General features: G+C 35.0%; 2 protein-coding genes across 6 annotated transcripts in view; one reads left to right on the forward strand and one right to left on the reverse strand.

Annotated features, from left to right (window-relative positions):
- Window positions 1-14238, reverse strand: part of LOC148936838 (uncharacterized) — a 115436-nt gene extending 101198 nt beyond the window's left edge. Inside the window, exon 1 of the mRNA XM_089076932.1 lies at window positions 14125-14238. Coding sequence (XP_088933058.1) covers window positions 14125-14127 — 3 coding nt within the window. The 5' untranslated portion in view covers window positions 14128-14238. The remainder of the gene's footprint in view (window positions 1-14124) is intronic.
- LOC105423843 (myosin-IIIb) lies at window positions 1381-21090 on the forward strand. 5 transcript variants are annotated; one of them, XM_011633757.3, is made up of 16 exons: window positions 1381-1696; window positions 11112-11446; window positions 11839-12120; window positions 12326-12910; window positions 13145-13536; window positions 13625-13953; window positions 14153-14659; window positions 14933-15216; window positions 15319-15593; window positions 15684-16051; window positions 16137-16247; window positions 16322-16578; window positions 16757-16965; window positions 17461-17541; window positions 17937-18101; window positions 19251-21090. In XM_011633757.3, exons 2-16 carry the CDS (start codon window positions 11114-11116, stop codon window positions 20011-20013), a joined length of 4941 nt encoding a protein of 1646 aa, XP_011632059.2. In that variant the 5' UTR covers window positions 1381-1696; window positions 11112-11113; the 3' UTR covers window positions 20014-21090. The 5 variants fall into 5 exon arrangements, with proteins under 5 accessions (XP_011632059.2, XP_088933040.1, XP_088933042.1 ...); XM_089076914.1 differs by lacking the exon at window positions 1381-1696 and adding an exon at window positions 9863-10885; XM_089076916.1 differs by lacking the exon at window positions 1381-1696 and adding an exon at window positions 18417-18438 and having other exon boundaries at window positions 19251-19413.
- Window positions 21091-21129: the final 39 nt, after the last annotated feature.

Below are 21129 nucleotides of genomic sequence, written 5' to 3' on the forward strand. Positions count from 1 at the left end.
TAGTATATTATATTATATATTTTATTTAACACACACACACACACACACACACACACACACACACACACACACACACACACACACACACAGACGCATTATGATTCCAATAATATATAAGGTGTCCCAGGTTTAAAGTGCAAAACTTTGTCAGTACGTTTTGTGGATTTAGAAAAAAAAATGAACATGGATTGTTTAAAAAATTATAATAACAATAAATACGCGTGATAAACTGATACAAAAAATTAATGATATATTTATAGAGATGAAACAAAATACAAATAAACTTCGTATAGTGATGAAATTTCATTTGCTGTCAATCTTGTATTGCTAATGATGGTGATCAATGGAACATTAGTTGCATCTACAATTTAGATAAAAATTAATATCAATAGTAATAATTAGTATTAAATAATTAATTGTAATAATTAATATTCAGCAAAAGTTGTATTATTTTAATGTGTGCTGATTTAAACACGAGTCGCATAAAACATATCGCTATTCTTAACTGTTTCCTTGAAATTTCGTATTTTTGTTTATAATTTTTTAATAAAGCGTTTTAAACAATCTATGTTCATACAATATTTTTTTCTTCTATCTGGACCTCTAGAATGTACTGACAAAATTTGACACCTGGGACACTCTGTATATGTACTAATAAAAATCTCAGACAGCACTAAATCGTCTAAAAGATGACTAAAATATCTAAATTTCTATAAAGACATTTTTTTTTTGTTATCATCTTAATAATTATATCGTTAAAATTTAATTTACTTTAGCTTAGAATTTCCCGTTTGAAGGGACTCCATTTGAATGCAATCTCCATTTTGGGGACTTGCCTTCAAAAAATCACTTTACTAGAAAGGATTGAAATGATTTCATAATACTTTTACATTTTTTTTATTCTACTTCTATTTATGGTTTTTATTTACGAGAAATAAAACTTGGCCATGTCCATTTAGCGCCGCATATTGCAAATTTATATTTTATTTATTAAATAATATTTAATATGATCAAAGAACATATTATTTCGTCGCAAATTATTTCAAATTGTTTCAAACGATCTTGTTCTTTTAATCAAATAATATGACTTAATGCAACGAAATAACAATATCTTCATCCAAACAAATAAACGCTTTATATAAAATTACATTCAAAATCAAATAAATGCCAGTGAAAATATAAAAGAAATCTTTCTCTTCGCGAAGACACAATAAATTTCAGCGAATCGATTCGATCGCGTGAATTGCTGCTTGCGAAGAGGAGTGCAATGAGAAATTGAGAAATGACCCAACTACTCCCGGAAGAGAGAAGAAGCGCGAAACGAACGAAGACCTATGACGGAGCGGAATGGAGAGGGATTGCCAACGCGGTTTCCTTCGAACGCGACCGGCGTCACGTTGTAGACGCCGGGCACTCGTGCAGCCGTGCTCCTCGTCAGTTGATACGGTTCCAGCATTTTACAGTCAGCTGGTCAGACAGTCGGTGATCGCGGAGTACCGTGGTAGGCTCGTCTCGCCAATCCGATCCTCGCCGATTTCAACGCCGGCTATTTCTGTGTAATTGACACGCGAGTGAATTTGATTCATCCATTACGATTACTATATTGCGATAATTCGTATACGTATCATTTATTTTTCACACATCATGACCAACTAAACTCTATCCTATTTCACTGGAGATTCTGTCATCCGAACACGTGAGTAATGGTGCGCCGCACCTTCAAAAGATATTTTTCTCATACTTTAAATATTATTCAAATAATTATACAGTTAATATTGGCTTGGATAATAATTATTAAATGCTATATTTCTTATTAATTATTATTTTTAATTGATATTTCTTATTAATAATATGTTTGTTGTTGTGTAATAATGATATTAAACACTCTACAACATCAGTGATTATTCAAAATGTTGAAGATATATTTTTGCGCAAATTATTCCATAAAAAATATAGATGGTAACAATTTATCGTAAAAATACATGAAACACCGAATGGTAACAATGAAAACCATGCGATGCTCATTAAGATAATATTTGTTTTTGTCGATTGTAATTATTCTCAGTAACTATCCAATGTATAAATATAGCATTTCAAGGCTGTTATGCGTATGTCTCATGTGTTGTGTCTCAGCAATCATAATTTCCTGCTTATAAGTGATTGACGAAGAAGAGCTTTGGTGAAACTATATAATTGAAACTATATAATTTCAATAAATGCTCTCTCTCTCTCTCTCTCTCTCTCTCTCTCTCTCTCTCTCTCTCTCTCTCTCTCTCTCTCTCTCTCTCTCTCTCTCTCTCTCTCTCTCTCTCTCTCTCTCTCTCTCTCTCTCTCTCTCTCTCTCTCTCTCTCTCTCTCTCTCTCTCTCTCTCTCTCTCTCTCTCTCTCTCTCTCTCTCTGTCGATATCTTTGCTAAAGAAAAAGCAACTTCAAATTCATCAGAGAAAGTATCATTGAAATTAAAGTCACGAATTGTGTGTGAAATATTGTATCGTATTGTATACATTTTTGTTTAAATTACATATTCTCTCTATAAATAGCAGTAATCTTACATGGAAAAAAAGATAATGTGAAAATTGAAATTAAATATCTAAATCCGCGGCAATACAAGTAGCATGCGTATCATATAGTAACTGGTTATCAAATTGAACAATCAAACCATTCAGTTAATTATCTGGCAATGGCGCGTACATCTATTTTTAATAATACTGATTATTCCGTGATATTCACATATACAATTACTATTATAATATTATATTATATTACAATTACTATTATAATATTATATACAATTACTGTTGAATTATACACGAGACACATGTATTATTCTGCTCTACTTTACGTCACAATGTAGCAATGATAAGTAATGCATAATTATTCAATCAAATAATATAAAAAAAGAACTTCTATTAACTGCAAAGATAATGTGAAAAACTTGATGCATTTCCAAGTTCATTGTTATGTAGATATTAAAAAATTTATAAGTAAATATATTTTAGTACAGTATAAATACATTTTAACAAAAGATAAATTATTAATAATAATAGCCGGAAACGTTATCTAGCATTAAATTGAATATATCTAGCAGGCGAGAAATTTCAATTGATCAAGTCAATCTTTTATCAGTATCGGTAATTATAACAGTCGTCGTTTCTCATTGATAATAATCAATGGCAATGAGTCATAAATTTAACGCTATAGATAAGACGCTTTAACGAGACATCGGAAAATCAGTTAATAAAGTATTTAAACATCTATTTGATGAGGTCCAAATTTCTCTTCATTGATCACAACAGCGTGCTGCAAATTTGGAGAAATCGCGAGTGTTCTCTTAAACGTATTCCAAAACACCGCACCTTGAACTCGACAGGGAGGGTCATGGACACTTTTTTGGAACATAAGATCGCTCACGGGGAAGGGCACAGCGACGTTGGAAGACTTTCTCGGCAACCTGCCGTATATAGCAACGTGTCAATATATCCACGTGCACTACGAAGATGGTAATAACCGCGATGAGAACCAGTTATATGACGACGGCGGTCACGCGAGTTCCGTAAATCATGAGAGAGAATCTTCCATCACACGCCCAAGAGCAACATATCCATATCCATTCTGTTCGTCCGCTCATCAGTCTGCATTACCGTCATTCGCGTTTATTACGTGATTCTCCAAGGCCGTCTTCCAACCTGCGCCTAGAGTTCTCGTCCTGCCTGTGTCTTCTCGTTGTTATTATACACGCACGTGGAATATTTCGTTCGGTTCGGTAACGACGATATATTTCTTGATCGGTATGCCTTTAATTATGCGATCATCAATGTAATCAGTGACTAGCAAGGTACTATGTGAAATTTTCCTGCTTTCACGACTGTCGCGACTTGCATCCGCAAAATTGCACGCATAATCAAGATTATAGGGCACATACAGGTAGATAATTAAATGAACCGAGCGAAGCGCACTTTATCAAACATCCACACGTAGCGCCGGTAACACGGCTAATCAAATATCTGTTACATGCGAGTTATGTGAGCAACTTTCGAGGAAGTAATATCCTCGGCGTACTACGTCTCATCTAAATCCACCGTAATTATCACCGTATACGCACAATCTGTATATAATTATTACCTTTCCGTTTCGATACAGCCGATATAGATAATTGAAAGATAATATCCAGAAAAATTTGCATTTCGTTACTTTGCATTGATAATTATAGTAATCTAACGATTACTGTGATATAAAAAAAAAATACTGATAGAAGTTTTGTAAATAAAATTGATCAGCTAAATTTACTTTTTCTCATATATATTTTTATAATATTGTTAATTATTATTAATACTTTTCCTTATTAATATTTTTAAAAATATTTTTGAAAGAAAATTAAATTAATCAATAATCATTATCAATAATCTGATTACATCTTTCGTTCTCTCGATGTAAAATCTAGATGTAACGACGTACGTATGATATACGCATACAAAATGTTGTTTCGATGCGTGACGCGTCATAGGAAGAAAATACTATGAAACATGTTCATTGTAATCGCAAGGAAACGATTACGTCAGAGAAAGCATGAAAAGAAACGCGTGATTCGATCGTTTGAACAGTGGGAAATGATTTCGTCAGACGATCATGCCAGAAGTAACTACTCTCAGTTGTGCTCATTTTCTTCAACTCCGTCGTCGGATTTTTTTCTTTCGTAAACTTGTTTTACGCTTTTCATCTTAATGTGATTATTTCCGTATTTGTTTAACTGCGTGTGAATTTCCGTAAAATTTTTCATTACTTTCCCTACGTGCGTTATGAAAGGAGGAGCACAGACGCATCGTAAAAATAATAGATTCAGTACGGTACAATGTAACAGCGGATACTGTTACATGACTTTTTTCTCGCGCACCGTTGCACTCTGGAAGTGCATTTCCATTTCCTCGACAAGATTGATTTCGCTGAGATCCCACCGATTTTCGCAAAATAATTTCATAATTGCAAGTTCAGTGTGTTAAAATGTTATAAGAAAATGAAAGAACTCAAAATCCGATTTTCGGAAAATACATTTTGATAACAGAAAGAGCAAGAAAGAAGAAATAATCTATGATATAACGTCGGCTTTGAGTCGTAATAACTTCTTCGTAACAATTGCCCCCTCTCCCCTCCTCTAGCTTTTTAATTCTCTTAAAAATTAATTGTTCCCTCTCCCCGCGCTCTTCGATTTTCTCCGACATGGAAATATTCTTTGTCTATTTTGATTTCTAGGCGTTCCAAGTCTATTGTTTGCCAAGTGAGAGTCACTTTTTAGTATCGTAATTCTATGTTTCAAATGGTACCGTTTACGAGACAACAGTACAAACTGAAAGTTATGACCCCAAAAGTCCAAAGAAGTCGACTCTTATACATACAAATCGCGTATTTTCCTTCCTATAAAAGTTATTTTTATGAAACGAAGAACATCAAAAAGCTTCTGAATGAGATCGTAAACTGTGAGAATCAATTCTTAAGTGACTTCTTTCTCAAGTTCATTTACATATTATTCCAAATATACATAAGACGCACGTGTATTTTGCTTGCAATTATATTTTTATAAAGAATTTCTTACGGGTCAGGTCGTTTGACAGAAAGAAATAAAACGCACATCTCGCTTCTTTTCTCGTACGATCCAAGTTGGCGAAGGTGGCTGACAAATGACGGCTGACTATCATAAGATGATAATGCTTATGAGTACGTCTCTCATTTCTTCTTCAATTCTCCGTGTAATGGCACCGCTCAGCGGCGGAGTACTTAAATGTCCATTATACTTTCGTGTATTCATATCTTGATGTTACATCTTTCCTTCAAGTCTTTTCCTTCAAGCAACATTTCTATAGGTAGGCAGCGCAGCTTTGTGTCGCAAATACTGCTACTTCATTTACATACAAAGAGGCTGGATTACACGCAGCCATGTTTCGGCTCATAGAAAAGTGGCGATTACTTCCACGGTCCGCTATATATCGCATTACGCAACTCCTTCTGTGGCGCAAAACATTTCGTCGCACAAATTCCTCTATTTACAATTCGATCTTCTTACCACAGAGGCCTCAACGATGACGGACGCATAGTTAATAGAGCGACGCTTCGTGGTTCGTTTGAAAATTTCGATCGTTAAAAGAAACTGCGCTCATCTATCTTGCCATTCACCTCCTTTAAAAAATTTTCCCAGCAATGGCTCGTTGAATAAAGACTATAAGGTATCCTAGCCGATCTAATTTCTACAGAAATTTCGATTCCTTAGTAAAACGTTCCGAATAAAATGCTTGATTCAAAATATTTTCATCATTAGATTAAATAACAGAGAAAAAATGTCTATTTTGATATTTAATATAAAAAAAGTATAGTATATATATATATATATATATATATATATATATATATATATATAAGTAAAAAGTTATTGAAAATAATTCAAACCTTTTAGAAGAGCAATACTACTGCAGTAAATTCTACAGGTAGATTGAACGGAATATTCTACGGATTTGTCGTTACCAGAAGCTGTGACCATTTATAATTGAACGAGTTTCTCGCAACGATAACTCGTCAGTAAAACATCGCATCGAAAGTTGGAAATCCAGCGGTTGCTTGAAAATATTTGCACGACTATACTGCTTGTTTATTTTTTAGCTATACCGTTATTTACAATTTTATTATACACAATTGTAAATAATTTTATTCTTTACAATTTTATATATATATATATATATATATATATATATATATATTATATTATATTATATTTATATTTTGGATACAGGACGAATAAATAAATAAATAAATCTCGTAGCGCATTGTCTTCTCTCTATGGCAAAACGATTCGAAACGCGCGAACGCCGACACACTTTTCGCAAGCGTACCACGCTGCGTTGATCAGCGATTTGCCTAATTTCGTGTCTCATTTTATTTACAATTAACATGTACGATACCGAGCGCGCTGTTTTGGCAACATTGCGCACGCGGTTCCGTATGCGATATTACGCAGGAGTGCCGGTTGACGCAGCATAGTCATTGATGGCACGCACTGTACCGTTACGTCGTCACGCTGAAAAGATTAAACCAGCGGAACCGCGGCTGGCAACGTGTGTACAATCGGGAAAAGCTCCCATCCTTTTGCGTACTCAACAGTTTGACATACGACCGCGCACTAAAAGCAAACCGAAGAAATTACGGCGTGAGTAAAAATTCCCCCCCCCTCTCTCTCTCTGTCTCTCTCTTCTTTTCTCGTGTTTTTCCTCCTCGTTTTTCTTCAACCGCGTGCTATGAGTGCCAACGATTTATTGGCGAGGCATTAATATGAATCACGAAAGCGGAACTACGAATGCTTAATCTTTCGAGTCCGATGTCTTATCTTTAAGCTTTTTATCGATTCTATTAATTTATGCGATATGTTATTATAGCGACCGCGAGATTAAGATAACATAAAATTCTTACGGAAGCTGTGCTCAATGACCGACGAATCATAATTTTTCGCTAAAGACATTATAATGGATCGGTATCCCTTATCGGCGCAACAATCTAAAACAATAGATAATTTGTAAAATAAAAAGTAAAATAAAAAAGTCGAGAAAGGAATTAATGGTCACATAAAAGTCGCAAGGTGAAAATGGGAAGTCGTCCGCGCGACACTCTTTGCTTTCGAGTAATTATCATGTAATTTCATCATGGATAAACGCGAGCAAGCATTGTCTTCGTGGAACCTCTTAGAGATACGATAATTATCACTCATGGCCGCTCTGAAACGCAGTAATAAAAGATTTTATTACCGCTTTTTCATTCGCAGGTCCCATTCCGCGTTAAATTATTACAATTTGAAAAAAACAATCTTGCCGCCGCACAATACCACATTTCCGGACGTTTCATTATTTTTATATTTTAAAAGAGAAATATAAATATACATCATTATAATTCGTGAATCTAAAATATAACAGAACGTGTATACTAGAAAAGTAGCTTTTATTATGTAATTAATAAAATTTTCAGAAGGATAGCATGAAAAATCATTGCGCTCATTTCGAGTATTCGTTGTCTTTCAATCAAAAGTATTGTCCAAGGCAACAAGGACATTACTTTGCAGTTGAACCTTTAAGCCGATTTCACGTCGGGTTTCTTCGCTCTAATACTCTTGGCGAGCACGTGATCGAGGGTACACGATTGATTATTGTTGGACAATTGATACCTTTGCCAAAGGTATCGAACCGTGAGATTAAAAATGCGATCACACATTTTCGCGGTGAAATGTCTCGTGGGTGATTTTCAGCATTGAGCACCTTTCAACAATCAGCGCTGAATGGCAATACTTTCATAGAAATTGTAATAAAATGTTCGCAGTAGAGGGCTTCGATCGGTGAAATGGACAGATGAAGCATCATCAAGAAGGGGCACGCATGAAAACGAGCATGACTGATTATTATAAATTACCAAACTACCTTACTACGATTAAATAAATTTTATCCCTTGATTGTTCATTCTGTAAACCGATTTTTCAACAAACAAAATTTATAGAAATTTTTAAACTTATAGAAACTTATAGAAAGAATTTTTTTAATATATTAGACATTTGTACAATAAAGTTACGCGTTGTTAATTATTAAGTTTTCAAATCCTTGAAAAATCCTTGAAACTGTGAATACTTCCGTTATCCAGCTTTCTTTAAAACTAATATTTTTAACATTCTGTAGATAAATATTTCAACATTTACTTATTGACATTTATTTTCCTTGAGATGTCATGTCAAAAATGGTTTATAAAACTATTGATTTCTTTGATCGCCAAGATGTTTAACAAGTTTCATCACTTTCGTTTCAAATATTAACGTCTGCGATATTAGATATTATTTAATAATTTTTATCAATAGCCAGTGCAGTTTTTAAGTGCTTTCAATATTGGAGAAGAAAATGCTATGTTTACTAACAAGAATGCTATTACCAATTTCGAAGAAACTCAATGATTAATATAATTTAACAAATTGAGAGTTTCTAATTATTTGAATCAGTGATGCGGATAATAACCTTATTATTAATAATGTATGTAGAAATAATTTAATATATGTTTCTTAATTCGATAAATGCGTGTTCGCAGTTGCACGCATTATTTTTAACGCAAGAGATCTCGAGGGGTTTCCACGTCAACTTTTGCGTGTAAAAACCGTTGTTACGGTATAAGTATTTACTGGTATCTCATACAACTCTAGCGCAATCGTTATATACGTATAATCATATGCGTAGACTCTCGCACATGCAAACGATTAATAAATGTGATTTTGACACAATTCCCATCATTTTACTCACGCAATAATTGTATGCATACATAAGCGTGCCATACTCGTAATTTTGCATGATAAAATCTTTAATAAGAAAACCGTTTATATTATATTACTAGTAAATTAGCAACGATTAATTAATATTTAAATATGCTTGAAACATGTAATTTTATATATCATAATTCTTGATTTTTTTTAAAAACAATTTCCACTTATTATTCGGTGATTAATAATCGTTAATCATCTATTGATAATTACCATTGCTGATTAGAATTTCAATAAGAACATGGTCTAATATCCGATGTTTTATGTTTAATTAAGGCACATTCTTGTCAGTCACGCTACGAATCCAATCTGCATGCCTAGTGAAATTAAACGCATCGAAAATTAGTAAGGCGGGCTGCGAAGAACTCTGAAAGAAATCCTTTCGCTGATATGCACGAACGAACATCGAGTAAAATCGGTTCCTGCGTAATCGAGAGAGTATCTAAATAGTTAAACTTCCATCGCATTATCCAGATATTCATTATTCCCATTCGGGCTTATATCTTATATTATTTATATTACTTATATCAATAATAAACTTGTCCAGTTAAAAAAGATAATAAATTTAAGAGAAGCGTTTATAGAGAATATAGTTAAGAAGAGAATATAGTCTGTGAGAACTTTAATTATTATATACTATTATATACTGTTATATTAGTATTATATACTGTTTATAATCGCACATTCAATATGATTCAACGAAACGTCGCTTGAAGCCTCTGCTAAGCTTATTGTTGGATCCTTACACGGCTTCGTTCAATTGAGTAGGACTTCCATCATAAAAAAATTGACATTATTTGAAATAGGTGTCATGGAGAAAAAGAAAGATGGAGATGATACAAAATGAATTATTTTAAAATAAAATGAGTGCAATAAAAATGCGATGAGAAGCGTAATATTGACATTTGTTTTTTGATACCAAATGAAATAATCATGCATCTATATTACGTATTATATAAAAATATAAAGAAAATAATTTTTGGATTAATTAGAATATATATCACGGTAAATCTTGCTAAAAAATTTTAATGACCAAAATTTAAAAAAAATTAATTCACAAAAATTTACACACATCGGCATAGAAGCCAACATTTTTAATATTGTAGTTTTCTCTGTACATTTACGAATTTGATCTTCGTGTACTGCACGAATGCACTATTTAATGATTCTTACAACCAGTCTTTCGATGTACACGAAGAAAACTTGAAATTAAACAGGGCACATCTTTCTTGACAGACCTATTTTTGCGCCGGTCTAACCGATACGAGCTTAATACTATTAAGGAGTTAATAGGTATCTAGTTGGAAAACGAACACTCCCAGTAGTGTGTCGCAGCCGACAGAACCGACAACGTTCGTTGATGCCTCTCAAGATTTTTGAGATTTCGAACTTTCGAGGAACGAGGAAAGCACAGTAAAAAGGCAGTAATCGATCAATAAAATTACTTCGGTAAAAGTTATACTATTATCGGAGAGTGGCTGCGCGATAAAACTTTCTCTAATTCGCTTTAATCTTTTGCAAAAAGTGTCTCGTAAAAAGAAGAATAAATGGAAATGCCAGCGCGTAAGTAACCGATATCATTAAGATATTTTAAGTACTAAATATCGCCTTATTTATATAATTGAAACCGGATTAATCAGCATTCCGATGTTAGTTTTCAATATTCGAAAGCGAAGAAAGCGAAAGGCAATATTTTGCTGGTCTCGTTATTCCATTTGATAGTCTTCGCCGGCGTGAATCATCTCATTACAAGGCTGTAGTGAACAGAAACATGTTCGTCTATGTGTAGAAATGACCGGAGGCGGGACTAACATGGCGTACCACGGTCTCAGTCAACATGTCAACTTTGATGTTATACCGGATCCGGGCGAGCGTTTTCGATTGGAAGAATTGATTGGCGAGGGTACGTACGGCGAAGTGTACGCTGCTTACGACAAAGAGACCGGCAACAAGGTGGCCGTCAAAATACTGGAGAATGTCGCCGACAACATCGAAGAGATCGAAGAAGAATATCTGGTGTTGAGAGATTTAAGTCAACATCCGAATATTCCCCTCTTTCACGGTTTATTTCTAAAGCGCGCGAAGCCCGGTCAGGAAGAGGACCAATTATGGTTCGTGATGGAGGTACCGTCGTTTTACAATAAAACAAATTCATTGGGGAGGAGGAAAAAAAAGATGAAAATGTGTTGAATTTTTTAATACGAGAAGTTATATATAAATATACATATAAAGAAGTAAAAGATTAAGATTACTTTGATTACTATGATTAATGATAATAAAAGCTCTTTAAGCTCAGACGATGCTTTGTAAAAGCTGTTGTTTACTCTGTATTAGATTTTATAAATATTTTCCGTTAAAGAGAAAGCAAGTGATTTAATTAAGAAAATATCATACTTTCTAATTCGAATTTTTTATGTAGTTTGGTTTATTTTTCTGCAATTCCCACATACATTAATTTGTCGGTCTTCCAAGGAACGGAATCGGGGTATGTAAAAAGTTAATTGCTCCGGTTCCAGTTGTGCACCGGAGGCTCCGTGACCGATCTCGTGCAGGGTCTCAAAAAACGCGGCAGTCGCCTAACGGATGATCAAATAGCTTATATCTTGAAGGAGACCATCGAAGCTCTGATCTTTCTGCACAGTAATCACTGTATGCATCGCGACGTGAAAGGTCATAACATCCTGCTTACGGAAGCAGCGCGCGTCAAATTGGTCGATTTCGGCGTATCCTCGCATCTGGTCGCGACTCTCGCCAGGAAAAACACATCTGTCGGAACACCATATTGGATGGCACCGGAGGTGAGTTTATCCACCGAGAAGTTTCGCCGTCAAAGTTTTATAATAAAATCATTATAATAAAATCAAAGCGGTGGAAAGCGGCGAATCTATCTGGGATAAATTGAAGAAAACAACGCGCGCGTGATTCATGACATATCTCATATAATTTCAAAATGTTCGGGGAATATGAATACAATTTGCATCTTTCGATCGTGTCGCAAAATAGGTGATAGCTTGCGAGCAACAATTGGACTCGTCCTATGATTCCCGCTGCGACGTCTGGTCAATCGGCATCACCGCGATCGAGCTAGCAGAGGGCGATCCTCCCCTGTCGGAATTACATCCCATGCGAGCGCTCTTTCAAATTCCGCGAAATCCTCCTCCGTCTTTGAAGAATCCGGACGTGTATTCGTCGGAATTGACGGATTTCATAGCCGAGTGCTTGGTGAAGGATCTGGAGCACCGGCCGTTCGCCAGCGAATTGAGAGAGCATCCGTTATTAATGAACGTGGAGCCGATCGTGGGGAAAATTAGGGAGCAACTGAGAGAGGAGATTCGCAGACAGAGGGCAGAAGGTCGTATTCATCGGCAGCCGGAGGTAACCACGAAACATGGCAAATTGAAGACGGACCGCAAGACGAGACCGGAGAAAATGTACATGGACGATTTAGCGGCGCTCGACATGTTATCGGAAGAGGCCATTGTCGATCAATTGCAGCACCGATATGAGCAAGCGCAGATATACACGTATATCGGTGATATATTGGTTGCTGTTAATCCTTTCACTAATCTTGGCTTATATACCGGAATCGTAAGTAAATAGATCGTAGTAGTAATTATATTATATAGCGATATGTTGTATATTATTATTGTTGTTGTTGTTGTTGTTGTTGTTGTTGTTGTTGTTGTTGTTGTTATATTGGAAAAGTTTGTGTCATCGAATGACAAACGCCAAAGACACGGAATAATTATATATTATATTAAACAACTAATGAACAAATCATCGATTACATACAAGTATCGAGTGTAATAATTTATTCTTTAGGAACAAAAACGATACAAGGGTCAAGCGAGATCGGATAATCCTCCGCATATATTCGCGGTCGCTGACGCCGCGTATCAAGCTTTACTTCATCAACGTCAAAACCAGGCGATCGTCATCAGTGGCGAATCGGGTGCTGGGAAGACGGAAAGCGCAAATTTATTATTGAAACAGCTCGTCTATCTCAGCAAGGCGCCGAATCGCAATCTCGAGGAGAGGATACTTCAGATAAATTCTATAATGGAAGCTTTTGGAAACGCCACGACCGGCATTAACGCGAATTCGTCGAGATTCGGAAAGTATCTGGATCTAACGATGACGAAAGGCGGAAAGGTGACTGGTGCGCGAATCTCGGTATATCTATTGGAACAATCGCGAGTGATCGCTCAAGCAGAGTACGCCAAGAATTATATGTAACCGTATATTAGAATTTTTTCGTAATTCAAGATAATAAATTAAAGATGATAAATCTTGGTGTTTTAGGGGTGAGCGAAATTTTCACATTTTCTATTATATGTACGATGGTCTCGAGGCGGACAATCGTCTCTCGGAGTATCATCTCGATTCTACGCTCCGGAAGTATCATAGATATCTCACACACTACAGTCAGACATCACAGACGCACATCGACAAGTTCCAGCAGCTCAAAATGGGTTTCAAGGTACTCGGATTTCAGGATAGCGAGATAGACACGGTGTATCGAGTTTTAGCCGCTATCCTCCATCTGGGTGACATCGAATTCGCCGAGGTGGCAACGCAAGACAACACCGACAATAAAAGCAGAGTGATCGACACTATTCCGTTAAATAGAGGTAAAATTTCTCTCGTTTTCTTTCACATTTGTCATCGTTAGTTCGTTATAATTAGGTACGTTGCTTATAATTAAGCTCAATTATGATAAGAATTATGATTAGTCGAGTTAGCCGATAAAACTCCGACTTACTAAATAAATCTTTATAAAAATGTCACAGACGATTACGTACCATTGTACGAAAACGCTCTGTTTTTCAGTTTCGAAACTACTCGGCGTCGAACAGAACGATCTCCTGGAGGCCCTGACATCAAACTCGGTGATGACGAGAGGCGAGACAATTACGCGGAACAATACGGTAGCCGAGGCTCGTGCGGCTCGCGATGCGATGGCCAAGGGCCTCTATGGCCGACTCTTCGATTGGATGGTCAATCAGATCAATTGTTTACTGTGCTTCAGCCGCTCGCCAAATTACGAACCGTTGGCAATCGGACTGCTCGACATCTTCGGCTTCGAGAACTTTCCTAGAAACTCATTCGAGCAACTCTGCATCAACATAGCTAACGAGCAGATACAGTACTACTTCAATCAGCACATCTTTACCTGGGAGCAACAGGAGTACATGGCCGAGGGAATACCCGTGGATCTCGTCGAATTTTCCGACAACAGGCCGGTTCTCGACATGTTACTCAGCAAGCCCATGGGACTTTTGGCGCTGCTCGATGAAGAGAGCCGATTTCCCAGAGCGACTGATCGATCTCTGATCGGTGAGTGCAACTATTCTAGATACATTATTCCATAAATGTATTTTTGTATTGCTGCGCCGCTTTCTTTCGAGTATACATTTATTCCATCACGAAGTATCTTATTCAATTTTTCAAATAAATAAATAGGGTAAGACGTTAGTAAACTCTTTCACTTGATAATGTTTGAGTTGCTCATCGTTATACAATTCTTCATTTAAACTCGCAACTTTAAGTGGCGCATAAATATTCGTGCTATTCATATATCTTTAATTATTTTTGCAATTTCTCTGGCAGAGAAATTCCACAACAATATTAAATCAAAATTCTACGTGAGACCTAAATCGGATGCGGTCTGTTTCGCGATACATCATTTCGCTGGTCGTGTGGTCTATCAAGCCGAAGGATTTCTCGAGAAGAATAGGAACTTCCTGCCGCCCGAAGTCATTCAGCTAGTACGACAGTCGCAATACGACATGGTTCGTTTCCTGTTCCAGTGCCCGATCACGAAAACCGGTAACTTGTATTCAGCATTGCAGGAGAATGACTCGAGAAAATCGCTGTCAAATCAGAGTACAAAGGTGTGTTTGTATATATATATATATTAAATTTATTCTTTGTACATTTTTTCCCACTTTTGTGTATTTTGTACCAATTATTACCGACGTACTAATGTTTCATAGGAACGTTATTCTAGTCGAGGTTTGGCATCACAATCGAGAGCTCAGCAGACAGTAGCGACATATTTCCGATACTCCCTGATGGATCTATTACAAAAGATGGTGTCCGGTTCGCCTCAGTTCGTTCGATGTATAAAACCAAACGATTCGAGAAGTCCACGCTTCTTTGACAAGGACAAAGTTGTCAAGCAGTTAAGATACACTGGTGTCCTCGAAACGATACGTATAAGACAAAATGGATTTTCTCACAGAATACCATTCAACGAGTTTCTTAAGAGGTATTTTTAGATTAGTTACACAATTACAGTTACGCGGAAAAATATCTTTATCTAACGTTTATCAATTATGCAAATTTATAAATTATATAGATATTGCTTCCTTGCTTTCGGCTACGAGGAACGCGTAATTGCCAATCGGGACAATTGTCGTCTTCTTCTGTTACGATTAAAAATGGACGGATGGGCGTTAGGCAAGACAAAAGTCTTCCTGAAATACTATCACGTCGAATTTCTCTCGAAGCTGTACGAAGAACAACTGAGGAAAATTATTATAGTCCAAGCGTGCGTTCGACGATGGCTCGCAAAAATGAAATTTAAAAAACAAAAATGGCAATATGCTGTATCAGTGATCACGTTACAGCGTCATATTCGAGGATGGTTATCTCGAAAACACACGGGAGAAATGTTGGCTCAAAAACGCGCGAAAGAAGAAAACGAAACACTTGATTTTATGCTACGTGAGTTTGGTTTTCAACTTTGACAATGCATTTCTTTAGTTCAATTATCGCTATGTATTTCTCATTTATTTTAATATTTTTGTAGATGAGATGAAACGTAGAGCGCAAGAAAATACGAATATAAATAATCGCGAGAAATATTGGCAAGTGCGTAAAAATTTAGAAAAGAACGATGCCGCGACCGTCATACAAAGCCGTATGTATAAGAAAAATTGTAATTAGATCTATAATTAAGCTAAGAATATTGTACATAACTAAATTTTTCAACAGATTTCCGAGGTTATACCATCCGCAAACGCTTTGGATACGATCTGGAAGAACGTTTCAAGAGAATTTTGAACAATTACGATAATATATACGATGGTCACAAAGCGCTGTTACGCGAAGGACTGAAGCACGAGGACGCAGCTCTTATCGTTCAAAGATGGTACAAAAAAGAAGAGAAACTAGTCAGAAGGAAACCACCTACAAAGGATCCTATACATCCCAAGCTACGACAAGCAGATCTGATTCAATTCTCTCAGAATGTAATTAAGAATTATTTACTACTTTTAAAATTAATACTAGAAAATACTTCATTTCTTTTTATTAATTTCATTTGTTTTAAATTTAATTTTTTTACTTGGTATCACGAGAAAAACATATAATCGTCGACAGCCGATTAAGTTATTAGATATCATTTACCTATCATCTTTTTACCGCTAGGTGCATATGAAGAATCAAGAGGTACATAAAAATTTGCGTCGCAACAAGCCTGGTATCAGATTGAACGATATCGAGGAGCCACCGCTCGATTATGTTCGTCCTGAAGGATTTAATATGGTGCGATCGATATTACAATATCGTAACGAAACGCAGCCGTACGAGGAAGACAGTGTCAAGTATTATCGGGATCTCAAGGAGGAGATGAGCAGGTAGATATATACATAAATGTACATATGTACAAATCAAGACCCATTGTACACTAGTGGCCAAAAATGCCTTCCCCCTTAAGTTAGTAGCGTTTCAGACAGAATATATCCAGTTATATCGCATCTAGGTATTCATACATCATGTTAAGTTCGACAACGTTGCCTCGTGCCGCTTGTCAAAATCGGTCAGAGTGACAGTTCCTCGAGAAAAAAATAATATTAGCTAATTAAACAGACAATCGGATAGGTATTTACATTTCACATAATATTTCACTCTGACCGATTTTGACAAGCGGCACGAGGCAACGTTATCGAACTTATATCGAACATGATGTACGAATACCTAGATGCGATAAAACTGAATATGTTCTGCCTGAAACGCTACTAACTTAAGGGGGAAGACATTTTTGGCCGCTAGTGTACTATGATTTAGTGTCGCAAACAAAGCAAAAATTTAAATACTTAATTTTCGAATGCTTTCGGCACTCGCATCGTAAGTGGTTCGGAATTCGAAGACGACGAAGTTGGCTGGGACTTGCCATTGATACGGCTAGAGAATGACCTTCATTCATCGTCGAGGTATACCGTAGATTTGGTCAACCGTATCTATATTAATTTATTCTGACACCAATTATATATACATATGTATTTTCCAGCCGCTTTTTTTTATGCATTACAGAAGGCAAGAGAATTTCAAAATACAAATGACTGAACTTCGAATTAAAGAAATAATTAAATAAAGATTAATCAAACGTTTGTTTTTGCAAAATTTCAGCAAATTCAGTACATTCCAATTTCAATTTTTTTAATTTGAATAAAGTGTTTTTAATTTCTACTTCTCTTTGTTTATTCTCTTAATGATTTTTTATTTGCGTATGCTTTATTTGCGTATGCTCATGTTCAAAGGTAGTCTCTAGCTGTGATGCGCTTGGATTTTATTTATATTGATGTTAAACAAGATTATCTGCATTTAGGAATCGGAGCAGTCACATTCTGGAAGTAAGTGCCGAGAGGAGGGATCGTACAGCTTCGCGCAATTTTGCAGTAGCACCAGAGCAGCATCTGTCAAACATTTGGCACAAAGCCCTGAGACATACATCCAATCTGCGCGAAAACGAGAATCCCAAGAAAAATGTCAGGTAAACTGCATTCTTATATGAATAAACGCATGGTATTTTATAACGAGTTTAATTTATATTTTTATAACGAGTGATTTACTTAAATCCGTTAACAATCTAAATCAGTTCAAACGTTACAATCTAAATCAGTTAAAATCTATATGAATCAATTATGATTGATTTCTCTATTCATTTTATTTAAAATTTGTAAATCGATATTAGTTAGATTTTTTCATTTTATATATAATAATTATATACCCACAACATTCTAACGTTGTTAATTCTAAAACTAATAACTAATTTCGCATTTATTTCTTTATCTTTTTACATTACCAGAAGTATTATAGCAAATTTCCAGGTAAGGTCATAAATTTATTTTTATTGTCGCTTACTGCATATTTGTCCCTTAATGATTTTATTACTCGCAAGTAGTCTAATCTCAAACTATTATGATAGCCCATAAGTAATGCCGTTTCGTTCAGATTGAGTAAACATTATCATCTTGTTCGTGAACATGATTTATTATTATATAATCTATATAATAATTAAATTTATTAGCGTACTTATCGTAAAATTTTGAAAGAATTTGAGTGTACCGTTAAGAATGGAAGGCCAAAGTACGGATAACGTGCTATTATAATATTAGACATTTGATGCTTTACAAGTTTCGAAAGGATAACAATACTACTAGTGCCACAAATGACATTAATTCTAGGCTTTATTCTAACGCCTTGAATATCAAAATATGCCAGCGTTGGTTCAAAAAAATTTTAAAAACTTAAATGATTTCGATCTTTCCGATAGACCAAAATCTGAAATACTTTTCTGCGAAATTATCTTCATTTTGCAAGAAAGTAATTGAAAATGTCATTGAATTTGTCAGAAAAATGGAAAAGGAATAATGATGGAGATTACTTTGTAGATTAATCTGTACTAAAGAAAATAAAATTTTGCATATCAAAAAATGACATTACTTACGGGTATCCCTAATATTTATTTTCAAACTATTCAAAAAAATAATAATTCAAAAATTCAGAAAAATAATAATAAAAAAATATTCAAAAGAATAATATTAATTACTATTACAAGACTATATTAGATTATACTATATTATATCTTTTTAAGCTTCTTCTCAAAGAGGAAATTTTAAAAGGAATCGATTTTTTTCAGTACAAGGGCTAATGAGGTGCATAGCAAAAACCTGCAATCATACGCAAATGGACAACGTGCAACCAGTTCTCCGTATATCCACAATCCATCTGGCTTACGACTCACGATCGACACTCAATATAACGCCATAAACGAACGCCAAAATGAACAGAATCTCGTTAACGGTCAACATATCAATGAGTATCACACATCGGTCAATGGCATATTGAACAACAATTATCAGATTATTTGTAAAATAAATAACGACGTTGTAAAGGACGAAATAAAAATTTTGAATACCGAACAATCCGGATTAACTAATAGTTTGATAAATAACAAGTCAGAAAAAACGCCAGATCGATCGAATTATAAACAAACAAATAAACAAATCGATTATCCGGTGAAAAATCATCAGGATAACGTGAACCATAAGAATGGTATCAACCGATTAGCGAATGGAAAAATGATTGATCAGGAAGAGCTTCAGAAAGATACGTTCAATATCGCGGCCAATCTCAGGCAACTTTTGAGACCGACAATGATCGAGAAACGACAAGAGAGTGCCAAAAACGAATGCGACACGGAAGACATTAACGGTCCTTATAATTTTAGGCAGTTGCTAAGACCGACCGGATATCTCCCGACGGAATCTCTAAGAAAAAGGAAAGGAGGAATAGTTTCCAATGGAATGCCACTATCGAAGGAAAAGGTTCCGGAGAAACACATTAAGAGAAGAGCGCCACTGGCACCAACCCAAAACAAGTTCGCAAATGCAAAAAAATGATGTTACTTTGTTCAACAGAAATTCCAAAAGACTTGACTTAACGAAGAGTGCTTTACTTTTATGGACAGTGATACGAGAGATATAAAAACCACATAATTATGACTGTTGTAAAATATTGAACATTTTTATTTAAATGTATATGTTTTTTCTCCGTATATGTATAAAGTTAAAGTTTTATCGTTATTGCCATTTATATAAAAAGAAATAATCTATCAACTTAACCATGGAACTTAAATGCTATTAGAAACAATTAAGATTAATTTAAATGCTATTATTAAGATAATCGTTAGGAGATGTAGTATATTACGCATAGAGTATAAAGACATCCATCATATTTTGAGAACATGTCACATTAAACGAACATGTCACATTCGACGAAAGTAATATATATATATATATATATATATATATATATATATATATATATATTACTTTCGTCGAATGTGACATGTTCGTTTAATGTGTTCGTTAAAATATCAACATGCGCATTGAATGTAAAATGCAAATCATGAAATGCAAATACTTCCTAAAGGAAATATTCGCATTCCACATGAAAGAAACATATATAATGTACTATTGAAGTCTTATTTGTTTCTTCTTTAAACGCAATTTCGCATTTATTATTCTATCTTCACGCAAGAGTACAGTATCATGTGTTGTATAGTCATTGCGCGATTTCAAAGTATGAAGTTCTCTTTAGCTATAATCTCTTTGGCGATAATCACGATATTTTTATACGAATATCGCAACACTCGTATAAAAATAGAAATGAAATATTTCGCGATAATTAATTTTGTTGGAAATATAATCGACAAAGATTAAATCCTATTGCTTTCACCGTCTATTGAACTTTTAGTGAAATTTTATCGTAAATTTACCTCTGCTCGTTGCAAATATAGTTACACGAGAACGATGTTTAACAAATCATATTATCGAATACATTTAACTTTATAGCATTATTATTATCCTCGTTACGAAAATATGTATGAATTAGCACGCATCTAGAACTAGTCATATCTAGCTTTATCTAAATCACACTCGTTATCTATTTAACTAATAAATTAAATTTATCAGATATTTACATGATTTATTAATAATTCATCTATACATCCAAAG

Source organism: Pogonomyrmex barbatus, unplaced genomic scaffold (assembly GCF_055798465.1).
Source record: "Pogonomyrmex barbatus isolate J1 unplaced genomic scaffold, ASM5579846v1 scaffold2, whole genome shotgun sequence".
In the NCBI taxonomy this organism is placed as follows: Eukaryota; Metazoa; Arthropoda; class Insecta; order Hymenoptera; family Formicidae; genus Pogonomyrmex; species Pogonomyrmex barbatus.